General features: G+C 34.9%; 3 protein-coding genes and 1 non-coding gene across 4 annotated transcripts; 3 read left to right on the top strand and 1 right to left on the bottom strand.

Moving 5' to 3' along the window:
* Positions 1-863, top strand: LOC116117144. Its single transcript, XM_031403162.1, has 2 exons — positions 1-48; positions 289-863. Exons 1-2 carry the CDS (start codon positions 1-3, stop codon positions 778-780), a joined length of 540 nt encoding a protein of 179 aa, XP_031259022.1. The 3' UTR covers positions 781-863.
* A 1606-nt stretch (positions 864-2469) lies between these two features.
* Positions 2470-5828, top strand: LOC116117150 (laccase-4-like). The gene is made up of 6 exons (XM_031403169.1): positions 2470-2626; positions 2808-2959; positions 3075-3319; positions 3408-3536; positions 3829-4749; positions 5355-5828. The coding sequence occupies exons 1-6, from the start codon at positions 2540-2542 to the stop codon at positions 5483-5485; spliced, it is 1665 nt and encodes a 554-aa protein (XP_031259029.1). The 5' UTR covers positions 2470-2539; the 3' UTR covers positions 5486-5828.
* A 112-nt stretch (positions 5829-5940) lies between these two features.
* Positions 5941-6013, bottom strand: TRNAR-CCU. Its single transcript has one exon. It is a non-coding gene; the product is annotated as a tRNA-Arg (tRNA).
* A 1443-nt stretch (positions 6014-7456) lies between these two features.
* LOC116117155 (transcription factor DIVARICATA-like) lies at positions 7457-9487 on the top strand. Its single transcript, XM_031403179.1, has 3 exons — positions 7457-7550; positions 7792-8365; positions 8797-9487. Exons 2-3 carry the CDS (start codon positions 7977-7979, stop codon positions 9251-9253), a joined length of 846 nt encoding a protein of 281 aa, XP_031259039.1. The 5' UTR covers positions 7457-7550; positions 7792-7976; the 3' UTR covers positions 9254-9487.
* Positions 9488-13359: the final 3872 nt, after the last annotated feature.

Consider the following 13359-nt stretch of genomic DNA (forward strand, 5'->3'; position numbering starts at 1 on the left):
ATGGAAGAAACAAGGGAGCTCAGAGATTATCTGAAGATTTCATATGCAGTACCAAGATCAAACTCTTGAAACCAATATTTGGCAAGGCGAAAACATCATTCAGTAATAGAACTACCCAGATCTAAACAAGATATTGACCAAAAAAAATGGTAACCATTCTGCATTGTCTGTGTAATATGCAAATGAGATAATCTTTCTCCCCACTTTACAATTTTCATGAAGTAATTACATCACGGTTAGTTATGATTTATTGAGTTTTAACTTATAATCTTTCAAATTTTTCTCCAGGCATTTCAAGCAAGACAGAGCAAGTGGCGAGGATCAATTGGTGGACTTGTTGATGCACCCATTGATAGAGTTTGGACCATGGTTTCTCAAACCAAAAAACTACCAGAATGGATGCCAATGGTTGAAAGGTGCACTGACCTAACTGGAGATGAAGGAGTTCCAGGCTATGTTCGGCTCGTCTCTGGTTTCATGTTTCCTCAAGATGATGGGGAAAGGTCATGGATCAAGGAGAGGCTAGTTTCCATGGACACATCTTCACACAGTTATGTTTACAAAATGGATGCAAGCAATGTAGGTTTAGATGGATCTGTAAATTCATTAAAACTTGTAGATTATGGGGATGACTCAACTCTAGTTAACTGGTCGTTTGAGATAGATCCTGTAGAAGGCGCTTCCGAGGAAAGCATTATAGACTATCTAGGATTTCTCTACAAATCTTGCATAAACAGGATTGGTGGTGCCATAGAAGCATCATCATCAACTAAGGTTTAAGAGCATGTGGTACATGTTTAGTGTTGGGCTGTCTCAGTTCTAATACCAAATTGCAGCATCTTTCTTTGTAATCTACACTAATATATGATGCAAATTAATAATGCATTGAATGTGTTCAAACTGTATGGTCTCAACTCTCAATTCTGACTCATCATAGAAAACCCTGTAGCAGTAGAAAAATGATACCCTTCTTGTCTTCCCCGACAGAATTTCCATGAAACTTCCATGTCAGTCCAACCTGACAAGTCTTAGTTGATTTAGCGAATTTATTCAAAGAAAATACTTAAAAAGGCATCCATTATAACGAGTTCTCAGCGGTAAATTCTGATGTGCCCCTTTCACAGGAGAAGAATTAAGCAAAAGACTATGTTCATAACTTCATGAGATCTTACTTTGGAAAGTAAGTTCAATTTAAATGAATCTTGTTGGATATTTGATGTCTCTCTTATCTGTTAAAATCCGTCAATATGTTTCAATCTAACCTGCCAAATCCGTATAAAGAACCTTAATAAGACATGAGAAGAGGATGTTGTGGAATCCTTTGGAAAATATCGTACTTAACACAACATGCCAAGGCCAAACCAGAGCATTTTTGATAATTAAGTTAGCAAAAAACCAACTAAGGAAGGCGATTGGTTCCGAAAGATGACAGTTGAGATGGTTGGGTTGTGATTATCATTGCACTGTTAAAGATCCCACTTCTTTTAACCCTTTTTTAGTTTTTCTTTTTTATACCTACTACCATTTGTCTCTCTCTTCCTTCCTTGACAGAAAGGAATTACATGTAGATTAATCAAGCTCTATAAAGCTTAATATAAATGATAAATGTGTTTATTTATAAGCAGGAGTACAAAGAAGAGACAGAGACAGAAGTAGGCTAATTTGAAAGCATGTAAAGTTTGGTTAACCGAGGTGAAGTATCTGATGAAAAACATGTAGGATTTGAGAAACAAGGTGAAAAAGATGTGGGAATTTAAATAGATATAAGTGGAGATGTTACTGCACACCCCATATCTTATATTTACTTTAAGCTTCTGGACAGCTGACCAGGCTGATTGTAAAAGTCCATAAAAACCATTTCTCAACTAGAGAAATATAAAGTACATTAACATCTCACATACAATTATACATACAATTAGACCATTACCCACCACCACAATTTGCAGTCATCTTCCTTGAATATTTGTACCATTCTGGAAGATTAGCTGCATTTGTAAGCCTACAGTAATGATAACATCTACTACTGGACCTCGATGAGGGATTGACTAAGAGCTTGGGATAAACTATGAAGTAACAACCAGAGTTTCATTAAGATTTAAGAAGGCATGGAATTTGGAGGCCAGTTATTATCATGGTATAGCTAATTAAGATTTAAAAAAAATGGTAATTATAACGAAGTAGAATAGAGAATTTACAGAAAACACGCGACGACAAAAAGAATAAGTAAAAGACCATTTAATCGTCAAGGAGATGGGATGTTTCAACTTTCACACAGAGGTCGCAGTCAATTGAAGATGGCAACAAGCGCTAACAAGCTAGCTAGCTTACTTCCAGATGTATATAGATGACTACATTGTGTAACATGCAAGAAAAGTTAGAAGAATTTATACAAATCTGGCATTTTCAATTCACCTAACAAAGTAAAATGACATCGCATCAAAGACTTTATTATAAACTTAAGCACTGAGGCATACATTGGTGATATCCTGAAAATTGCCTTGAATTATTCTCAAAGACTTAGAGAAAGAGAGAGAGAGGGATGGCATCTTTGGTTTGGGCACTGCTGCTGGTGACTCTCATGTTTCCGGCATTGGTCGAGTCAATGGTTCGTCACTATAATTTCAGTGTAAGTTGAATGTCTGTTACTGTCAGGGTTGTTCATTGCCCTGGAAATAACCGCACTAGCATTATATTTTGACTAAAGCAAAAATAAGAACATATAATTTTCTTTCTTCATTAATTTAGAAAGGAAAAGACTAAATAAGAGAGTGAATATATATACTTATATTAATGTGAAATTTATGCAGGTGGTCATGACAAACTTCACAAAGCTTTGTTCAACGAAGTCTATAGTCACTGTGAATGGGAAGTTCCCAGGGCCAACTCTGTACGCAAGAGAAGGCGATAATGTGCTCGTAAGGGTCACCAACCACGTTCAATACAATGTTACAATCCACTGGTGAGACTTATTATGCCCTCACTTTTACAAGAACTTATGTTGTTTATCATGCAATTTAACCATTGACAATGAACCAATGATTCCTAAAATCTTCTTAAAAATGTTTAACATGCAGGCATGGTGTGAGGCAGCTTCGAACTGGATGGTATGATGGTCCAGCGTATGTTACACAATGCCCAATACAACCAGGGCAAAATTATTTGTACAATTTTACCTTAACGGGACAAAGAGGAACACTTCTCTGGCATGCACATATTTCCTGGCTAAGAGCAACAATACATGGTGCTATTGTTATCTTGCCTAAGAAAGGTGTTTCTTATCCTTTTCCTAAACCTGATAAGGAAAAGATCATTGTACTAGGTGAGCTCAAAGTTCATATTAAGCTTTTCTACGAATGAAAGTGTCTTCAGCTGCTGTTAATAATGTAATTTTGTTCTCTTAACTGTAGGTGAATGGTGGAAAGCAGATGTTGAAGCTGTGATCAACCAGGCCACACAAACTGGTTTGGCGCCAAATGTATCGGATGCTCACACCATTAATGGCCATCCAGGACCAGTTCCTAATTGCACTTCTCATGGTACTGACTTGTGGTATACATAGTCTTTGAATATTTTACTATTCATAATAGAAAAAGAGAGAGAAAAACAAAATTATATGCATCTTTTTAAACATTTGAATAGACTGAAATTGATAATTTAGTATCAAATCATGAATACACTATCAACAAGTGGTATCATATCCAGATTGAATTGATCCATATCTGTGTCTAAATCAGATAATAGTTTAGTTGTTTAAATGTTACAGCACCGAAAAGATTTGAAAAGACTAGAATTGCTAACAACCATCACATTTTTATTTGACTTTTGCAGGTTTCACTTTACATGTTGAAAGCGGAAAGACATACTTGCTGAGGATTGTCAATGCAGCAGTAAACGATGAACTCTTTTTCAAAATTGCTGGACATAATTTAACCATTGTTGAAGTTGACGCTTCCTACACTAAGCCTTTCAAAACTGACACAATATTTATTGGTCCAGGCCAAACCACAAATGCCATTTTAACAGCTGATAAGGCCATTGGCAAGTACTTAATAACCATCTCTCCTTTCATGGACACTGTAGTTGCTGTCAACAATGTGACTGGCTTTGCTTTCTTGCGCTACAAGGGTACCGTTGCTTTTTCTCCTACCACCCTCACCAACGTTCCTGCTATAAATGCAACTGCAGTAACAAATGCTTTTCAAGATAATCTTCGAAGCCTTAATTCGAAAATATACCCAGCAAACGTCCCACAAACTGTGGATCATTCACTGCTGTTTGCTATGGCTGTTGGTGCCAATCCATGTGCAACATGTGTTAATGGTACCAGGGTTGTGGCAGGCTTAAATAACATTAGCTTTGTATTGCCATCTACAGCTATTCTTCAAGCACATTACTATAACATAAGTGGAGTTTTCACTGATGATTTCCCAGCGACCCCACCTATACCTTATAATTATACAGGTAATTTAACAACAGCTAATGTCGGGACCTTGAATGGCACAAGGGTCTACAGAGTGGCATATAACTCAACCGTTCAAGTTGTGCTTCAAGGCACAACTTTAATAGCCCCAGAGAACCATCCAACACATTTGCATGGATTTAACTTCTTTGCGGTTGGCAAGGGGCTTGGAAATTTTGATCCAAATAAGGATCCACAAAATTTTAATCTTGTTGATCCGGTAGAGAGGAACACCATTGGAGTACCAACTGCTGGATGGACAGCAATCAGATTCAGAGCAGATAACCCAGGTAAATCTACTTTATTCTATTTTTGTTATTTTTTTATGCATTCTTATCTGAAGGTTCGATAGCAATTTCAAGAAAGTGATCTAACTTAAAACAAACATATTAGTCTTTATCTGGAAAATGAAATTCCACCTTCTTTATATATAGCCTTGGAAAAAGAGCATACAAGATTCTGTCAATTTTGTCAGATTAGGCAAATATCCAAGTAATACTTCCCACCTTAGGTGCTTCTTCTCAACTCTTTTAAGATAAAACGTCTAAATTTGACAAGTACAACTCATGTAGTACGGACCCCTGTGTATCACTCACTCATCTTAGTTACTCAATCTCTCCCTTGGACAAGTTCTCATCAAGATCAATGGTGATATTTTGAGGTCTAACTTGAGTAAATTCTATCTCTTTCAAAATCCAAATCCAACCAGATTTGCTTCTAGACTTCACACAAGCATCTTTCATTGAAAAAACATGTCTTCTTAGTTAAGAAGACCCGAGTTTTATGAAATAAATTCTAAACTCTTTCATTATAAACTGAATCTTAAACTCATTCACTCTAGTGAAATGGGATGTGACATAATTTATGTAATGTAAGACTGTGATTGTTGTGGCAGGTGTATGGTTCTTGCATTGTCATTTAGAAGTGCACACAACATGGGGGCTTAAGATGGCATTTGTGGTGGGCAATGGGAAAGGCCCCAAAGAATCACTTATACCTCCTCCTACTGATCTTCCAAAATGCTAAAGCAATCAATAGAGGCTTTGAAAATGAAAGTTGGAGATGTCAGTGAGAGTAGAGATTATGAGATGGGAACTTGTAGTGTAATATAAATGAGGATGTGGGTGATGAAGATATTTCAAAGGAAGAAGCAGCAGGTGGGTGTTTGTAGAGTGATGAAGATATTTTATTTGCAAAAGATGGCATGTCACCTGATGTAGCTTTCTCCTTTTTTTTTTTTTTTTTTTTTTTTTTTTCTGGTTTTGATATGATTTTATGTAAAAGAAAAGCAAGTGTTTGACTAAGAATGTAATAAGAGTTAGAATAGACACAAAATAAATTGCAATAAAATGTACACGTTTTTGCAAAATGTTTGATAAATAAGAATGCAAAATTACTATGTAAAAAACTAAAAAAATATAAGCACATGTTTTAAAACTGTTCACAAAATAAAGTATGCAAAACTTTAAAAGAAAAATGTTCGCGCCAGATAGGGGTCGAACCTATGACCTTCTGCTTAGGAAACAGACGCTCTATCCACTGAGCTACAGGCGCTTGCTGATATTTGTCTAAATACATATATATTTATAAATTATTTTACTACATACATGTGATGGACCCTACATTTTTTGAAGAAACCGGAACTGACGATTCCTTAAAATTTGAAATCATAACCGAAACTGTTGTTAACGGTTCCGGTTCTAGGTACCCTGTAAAATTACAATGACGCCCCAAAAATTTTTAAAATAGAAAAAACTCTTAAAAACTTACAAATACCCCCCTAACACTTGTTAACAAAAATAAAATTACAAACTCTATTACTTTGTAAAATAGATTCTCAAAAGTCAAACCAATTTACTTTGAATGTTATGAAATATAAATATAAATGTATTCATATTACTTTTTTCTACAAAAGTTTGTATTAACTCTTACTCTTTAATTTTATTTTATATTAGTCTTAGTTCCCAATTCCTAACTATAGGAATCAGAACCGGAATCGCACTATAAAATTCCAAAAATTTGGAACCAGAACCTATCCATTGATAATTGGTTCTAGGTAAGAACTAGAACCAAACCCCGGATACCCACCGGTTCTAGTTCTAATCGGTTCTTTTGAACACCCCTACATGTGATTATGTGAATGTAAAATATAACCTCTTTTTCTTATGACGTTCAAAATATAAATTTTAAGTTTATTTCACATACTCTTAGCCATCCTCCAACTTGAATAAGCGAAGCTCAAAATTAAGTTATTCCAACCCTTAAGAGACAATGAAATATAAAACGCACCTACAATTTATTAAAAATATTATACATCTTCTATTGGGGTGTTTTTTATTTTTTTATTTTTTTTTTTATTGGGTAAATTATAATCTAAGTGATACATAATACTCTTAAAAAATCGTTTTATATTTTATTATCATTCACTAGAGGGGTTTGATAATAATAACCCATGAAGATTTGCCTTCAAAATGTTTTTTTAAACATTTCTATTTTCAAACCTAACTAAAATTAGAGCCCTAATTAGTAGTTAGTGGTATAAGCTTTTATAATTAAATTAACTACAAAATTTAAATAAAACTATTCTAGCTAAAATATGAAAATTTTAAGTTAGACCTTATTCCACGCTTTGTCATATTTGTATATTAAATTATCAAAAAGAAAATATTAGAATCTCAAAAAGAAAATTCTACATTAATAATTTGATAACATTATTATTAGATCAATATAAATTATTCAATAAACATAAAAAATTATAATTATTTAATATGAAAAATTTGCCTGACAATGACAAAGAAAAGCAAATAGGAATAAGACAGAAACCTCAGTGTCAAACGACGCAACCATTGCTAAGGAGACACCTTTCAAGTTCCCCTTTTTCTATATCTCTTCAACCATTCTTCAATCCACAATCTCTACTTAAACTCAACCCTGTTCCTGTTTGTGTTTTAATTTTCTGAGTTCTCACTTCCTCTGTAATCTATATAATCTATACTTTTCATCTTTCTCTTTCTTCATTTCAAAGAAACCGATACAATATTTTCCCGCTTTTTCTCTCTCTTTCCAACTTGTCCTTGCCCTTCCATTCTTGGTATTTCTTAATGTGATTATCATGCTTATTCAGTTATTCTTTTCACTTTGTGGCTGAGAGTTGCAGTTCAAAGTAGCATAAATTCTATCTTTTCAGATTCATTTCTTGGAAATCAATTATTCAACTTCTTCTATGCTTCAAGTTTAAAAATCTCATCTTGGTTGATTTTTTTTTTTTTTTTTTTTTTTTCGGTCTCTCTCATACCCAAGAATAAGATTGGATTTTTTTTTTGTGTTGTCAGGATTCTCTTCGGTTCTTCAAAGGAGGGTCTTTATTAGATTCTTCAGTTTATGCCGTTAACCAAACAAAAGGTTCCTGATTCCCTATAAAACGATTCTTAATCTGCTTCGTTTATAATCATTCTTAAACTCATTATGGACTTTTAAGTTATAAAGCGATCATTGCAAAATAAGACTTCTTCTTAGCATGGAAACTCTGTATCCAGCTTTATACATGTCAGATTCTAGTTGGTTTCTTCAGGAAAGCCAGAGCTCGAGCTGGACTAAAGAAGAGAACAAGAGATTTGAGAGTGCTCTTGCAATTTACAGTGAGGGCACTCCGGATAGATGGTACAAAGTGGCAGCTCTAATACCCGGAAAGACAGTGCTTGATGTGATGAAACAATACAAAGAATTGGAAAAAGATGTGAAGGATATAGAAGCTGGAAAGGTTCCGATTCCTAGTTATTATAGCTCATCTTTCACATTAGAGTTGGTTTCAGAACATGATTTTGATGCTAATAGGAAGAGACCAATGGTGAAAAGTTCGGATCAGGAGAGGAAGAAGGGTGTGCCTTGGACTGAAGAAGAGCACAGGTGACTTCTCTTCAAGATTGTATAAGAATGTTGCTTATGTTGAAGCTTGAAGCTTCTTTTTTTTTTTTTTTTTTTTAATTATTATTATTATTTTTTTTAAGATTGTTGTTTTATGAACTGCTTTGAGTTGCTTAAATATTGAGCTGAATTGGTTTTGAACTTTCTGTTTAGTTTGATTATTTATTCAACAAAATTCAATCACTAGTTTAATTTGTTTATTGTAAACTCAAATAGAGGCTAAGAGATTCACTGAAATTTTGGCTCTGCATACTCTTTCTATAGTATGTGTGTTTTAATTGCAGATGGTGTTTTCCAATTCTCAAGTTGGTTATTGTTCTCTCACATATTTTGTGGCTTGCAATTTGAAATTTTAATCAAAGATTGATGCTGCTCTTGCTCTTGACACTGGTTTTCTTTGTGATGAATTATAGGCTGTTTTTGAAGGGACTTCTTCAGTATGGTAAAGGAGACTGGAGAAATATCTCCCGGCATTTTGTAATCACTAAGACTCCTACTCAAGTGGCAAGCCACGCTCAGAAATACTTTATAAGGCAGCTTTCTGGGGGGAAAGACAAGAGGAGACCAAGCATCCACGACATCACTACTGGCAATCTTGCTGATACAAATTTATCAGACAATCAAAAACCTTGTTCTTTCGGTCAATCCAATGTGCTTCCACAGCAACAGACGTCTTCTGGCTTGCAAGAAGTAGGACTTGAATGGAATGACTCAAACAATGGATCGATGATTTTCAGTCCGTCTCATGGTAACCTGTTTGTGCCGTCTGCTTGTGACATTGGTTCAAATGGCCTTAAACTTCAGGGCCAAAATTTGTATGGCACTGCTTATCATGGAGTTCATTTCCAACCCCGAAAGTCAGTGTTCTGAAGCCAAATTAAGAGAAGTCATTTAATATATGGATCGTTTTGTTTTGCTGTACTCCAGAATTGAAATTCCATATCTTTTTGTATCATGTAAATTTCAGTTTTAGTGTTATTGTCTTAGTTGTTTTGTTACCTAAACAATGTGTTGAATCTGTACATTACCCTTGAATTCCACAGAAAGGTGAAATTTAATCATGTTGTCGATATAAACATCAATGATTTATTGAAGCATGAAATTTGAAAGGTAATTCTCTTGAAGTTATCTGAACCACTGCCTTTTAAGTATTCCTTTCAAGTTTCGTTTGCTTCCTTCCATCTGATTCATGAAGTCATTTCCAGATTTACCAGAAAAAGCATAAACAATGGTTTCTTGATGAGATGTTAAAGAATGGTTGCAGCTTACAAGAGGTAATCTAGAAGCACCTTATGCCTCTACACATGGAATAGCTTGCTTTGTTATCGTTGCGTCGGAGAAGCAATGTCATTGGATGATGTGGACTAATTGGTTGACTCACTAGTCACTAGCCCACTCCTTTTGAAATTCCACAGTATCAGATTACTTAAAAACTTTCTTTTTTTATATTTTTCTCTTTTTCGCCATCCTTAGCTTTATGCATACAGTATGGCCAAGTTGACCAAAGCTTCATCACCATCACTTAGTCGAAAGCTGAGTATGCATTCCATTAGAATATAGAAAGATCCACGTAAGAATGCCAATGCAGTTTTGTTTTACATTATATACATATATATTTCTAATCATCTTTCTAAAACCAATCCACCTTTGCCTTTTCATTGATATTTCTCTTTCGGCCAACCCAATTGTCCATTGTGGCAAAACTGTTTCATCAATATACACCAGTGCCATTCTTTCACCACCTACTACTCTCTGGAAGCATCGTGCCTTTTTTCTGATTCTTAAATTCACTTGCAAACAAATAAAATGACTGTTACTGTAACCCTGTCCGTGGGAATACAGAATCTAGCGTCGACCTCACAATATAATTATATTTTTTTTTCGCGTTATCTCTATCTCTAAATGTGCTTCAAAAATTCCTACTTTAAGTCTAAGAACTGTGAATAATAATACTTTCATAATGCCACTTTCTGTGCCACCAAATCTGTTGGAAAAGAAAAGAAAGATGCCTAGCTTAAAATCCTTTCCAAAGCCAGAAGTCTCTTTCTCTGACATTCTGCAGTCCAGTCGATTCGTCTCCTCCGATAAACCTCCCCAAACTATAATTAACGAACATCTTTGACATGTTCAATTTTCCCACAGATTCTTTGTAATACTACCAGGAAAGAAGCAATATAGAAAAAGAGTCTTAATCTGGCATTGAAACAAGATCAGTGGTTTTCTTTTAAAATTAATTACTGTACTAATACAGAAAGTACACAGCAGCCCTCTGCTTCATTGAGTTGATGGTGATCTCTATCTGGAAAGATTGGTATTCCACTAATGACAAACGAGAAATGATATAAAGAAATCATGTTTCAGTGTCACTGTTTTTGTTTTCTTGTAGTTGCCATTGTGGGTTCTACTTTACTTCTACCATTGTTTGTTGCTGCTGCAACCATCATCAAATAAGATTAGTGCTCACCCCCCATGTCACTTTGCATTCATAATATTCTAAGCCACAAATCAAGCATTAACTATTTCAAAAGCAACATGATTATTTCTATATCAATTTTCTTTTCTAATTTTATGGGTAAATGACAGAACTATAAACTTTATTCCAGCAAATTGTATAAGAAAGCACTCTTTCCACTTTATTCTAAATTTGATCATATTTTGAGAAGGTTTCACCATATACTGTTGGCCACCTTTACTTCTTTTAATTTTATTTACAGTTTAAAGATAGTAAACAATTATTTAATAACAAAGTTATCTATCTACCCTCTAAAACCCTCTTGAAGAATCATGAATATGCCTGCAGGCTTATAAACAAATATGCATATGATAAAGCAAGGCACCAAGACGTGTTAATTTATAGGCTCTATGGTGCCTCTCACATCGTTCATGAAAAGTTTTATTTTTCATTGGTTCTCTCACTCATAAATAACCAGGTGGATATTTTATTAAAATGGTCATTACACTACAACTTAAACAAGTTTTATACGAAAGATAATCGTTTTTGGATATTCTAAGTTTAGCAACCTAATAATCGCTTGTTCCTCGTGATGGTTTTGTACGGATAAAATATATGCATATACAACCATTCAATTATGAGGCACAAAAATATCACGCTTGCTAATATGATAATGTATTCATTAACTAATTGTAATGTTTTCGTTAATCGACACCACATGAAACCAACATACTAAATTATTTTTTTGGCTTTATCTTTCCGTTTATTTGATTTGTTGCTTCTTGATACATACTAAATTATTTTTTTGTCTACAAGTTCTATTTGATTTGTTGCTTCTTGATACATTTTAGGGTTATGGGTAAGGCCAACTTAATACGGGCCCAAGTGATATTTGGGCTTGGGCTTCAATTTTAAGATTTAATTGAGCCTCCAAAAAGCAAAGCCTGGGAACCCGGGTTCAGAAATTTATAAAACTTCTGTTAATAGACTCTACAATGCCCTTCGTATAAAACTTCTGTCAGAATAAACTTTTCCAGCAGTCCTGTTTTTACTTATTACTGTTAATAGGCATGGCAATGGGGCGGGACGGGGATCTCATTCACCGTACCCATCCCCATCCTCAAAATCACTCTCCACCCTCGCCCCATCCCTGTTACAAGAATGACAAGAATTCTCCTTCCCCGCCTTAAAGGAGAATGTTGGAGGCCCGTCTTCGCCCCGTTAATTTTATATAAACATAATCTAATTTGAACATTACCAACTACCATAGTTAATTCTCGTCCACGTGATAGACACTTAAATTAATTGTTTAAATATAATTAATTATACATAAATATGGGTCAATGTTTGTTCTTGTTCAATTATTTAGGGTGAGGGAAATTGGAAAAATATGGGTTTATATAGGTAGGATAATTGTATAATTAGGTGAAATATAGGGGTATTAGTAAAAAGTAAATATATATAATTTTTAATTTTATATATTATATACGGGACGGCAGTGGTGGGGGAAAGGCATCACCGACCGCCACCCCATCCCCGAGGACAGGTATTAAAACACCCCCCACCCCCGCCCCTATCCCCAAAAGAACCGGGGCTTCCCCACCCCATATGGGGCTGGGTGGGACGGGTCCCCGAAATCCCGAGGAACATTGCCATACCTAACTATTAAGGACACTCATTTGAAATACTATTCTTTTAGCCCTTACATTTAATAAAATAGATGTTAAAAGACAATAACACCCTTAAATGTAACAGTATAAATGTATGTTTCTTACCAAACTGAGTCGGCATAAAATCAGAATAAAATGAAATAACCTCAAAGATGTCCACTACAACTCTCAACTTATATGCCACAAATTATGAGATGCAACTCTACTTATATTATACAAAAAGATAAAAGAGTATTGAAATTTTAAATTTTGAAGATCATGAAGAAGAGATCATTATTTTCAAACTTCGAAGATATCATAAATATATTTGAAGCCTAATGGTTTATTATAATCTGCAGCATCACATGAACGTTGCTCACCATGATCACCACAATCATAACCAAGGTGGAGGTAACGCCCACAGTGGTGGTAACGAAAGCAACTGCGGCAACGATGGTGGAAACGGACAGGGCCACAAAGTAGTTAATTATGGTGGTGACGATGGTGGAAGCCTATGGTTTATTTACTCCAGGTTAGTACGGTAATGAGCAGAAAACATGTGCTCAATATCTCCTTCGCCAGTGTTCAGTTACAAACATATAATGTGTGAACCTACTTTTGCCAGTTACAAACATGATACTTCTGCATGTTCGAAACTCCATTATAAATCATCTTCTCCTACTTTCATAACACCATAACTCTTCTGCATTACAATGGATCCTTATTTCCATCACAATCTCCATGGTTGTTGTCCATGGTGCCCTGGCTTTGGAAATGGCTTCGGAAATTGCTGTGTCTGCTGCGAGGTATAAGTATAATAAACTTTCAGTTATGAAGAAGGAACTATCAACTCGGGCCTCATCTGAACAATCCTC

Source organism: Pistacia vera, unplaced genomic scaffold (assembly GCF_008641045.1).
Source record: "Pistacia vera cultivar Batoury unplaced genomic scaffold, PisVer_v2 Contig80, whole genome shotgun sequence".
Classification (NCBI taxonomy): Eukaryota; Viridiplantae; Streptophyta; class Magnoliopsida; order Sapindales; family Anacardiaceae; genus Pistacia; species Pistacia vera.

Excerpts from the sequence above, each read along its gene's own strand:
- LOC116117144 (XM_031403162.1), top strand. The coding sequence starts at position 1 with ATGGAAGAAACAAGGGAGCTCAGAGATTATCTGAAGATTTCATATGCA. Across the intron at positions 49-288 it reads ATCTGAAGATTTCATATGCA|GCATTTCAAGCAAGACAGAG; the intron begins GTACCAAGATCA and ends ATTTTTCTCCAG.
- LOC116117150 (XM_031403169.1), top strand. The coding sequence starts at position 2,540 with ATGGCATCTTTGGTTTGGGCACTGCTGCTGGTGACTCTCATGTTTCCG. Across the intron at positions 3,537-3,828 it reads TCCTAATTGCACTTCTCATG|GTTTCACTTTACATGTTGAA; the intron begins GTACTGACTTGT and ends TGACTTTTGCAG. Across the intron at positions 4,750-5,354 it reads ATTCAGAGCAGATAACCCAG|GTGTATGGTTCTTGCATTGT; the intron begins GTAAATCTACTT and ends TTGTTGTGGCAG.
- LOC116117155 (XM_031403179.1), top strand. The coding sequence starts at position 7,977 with ATGGAAACTCTGTATCCAGCTTTATACATGTCAGATTCTAGTTGGTTT. Across the intron at positions 8,366-8,796 it reads TGGACTGAAGAAGAGCACAG|GCTGTTTTTGAAGGGACTTC; the intron begins GTGACTTCTCTT and ends GATGAATTATAG.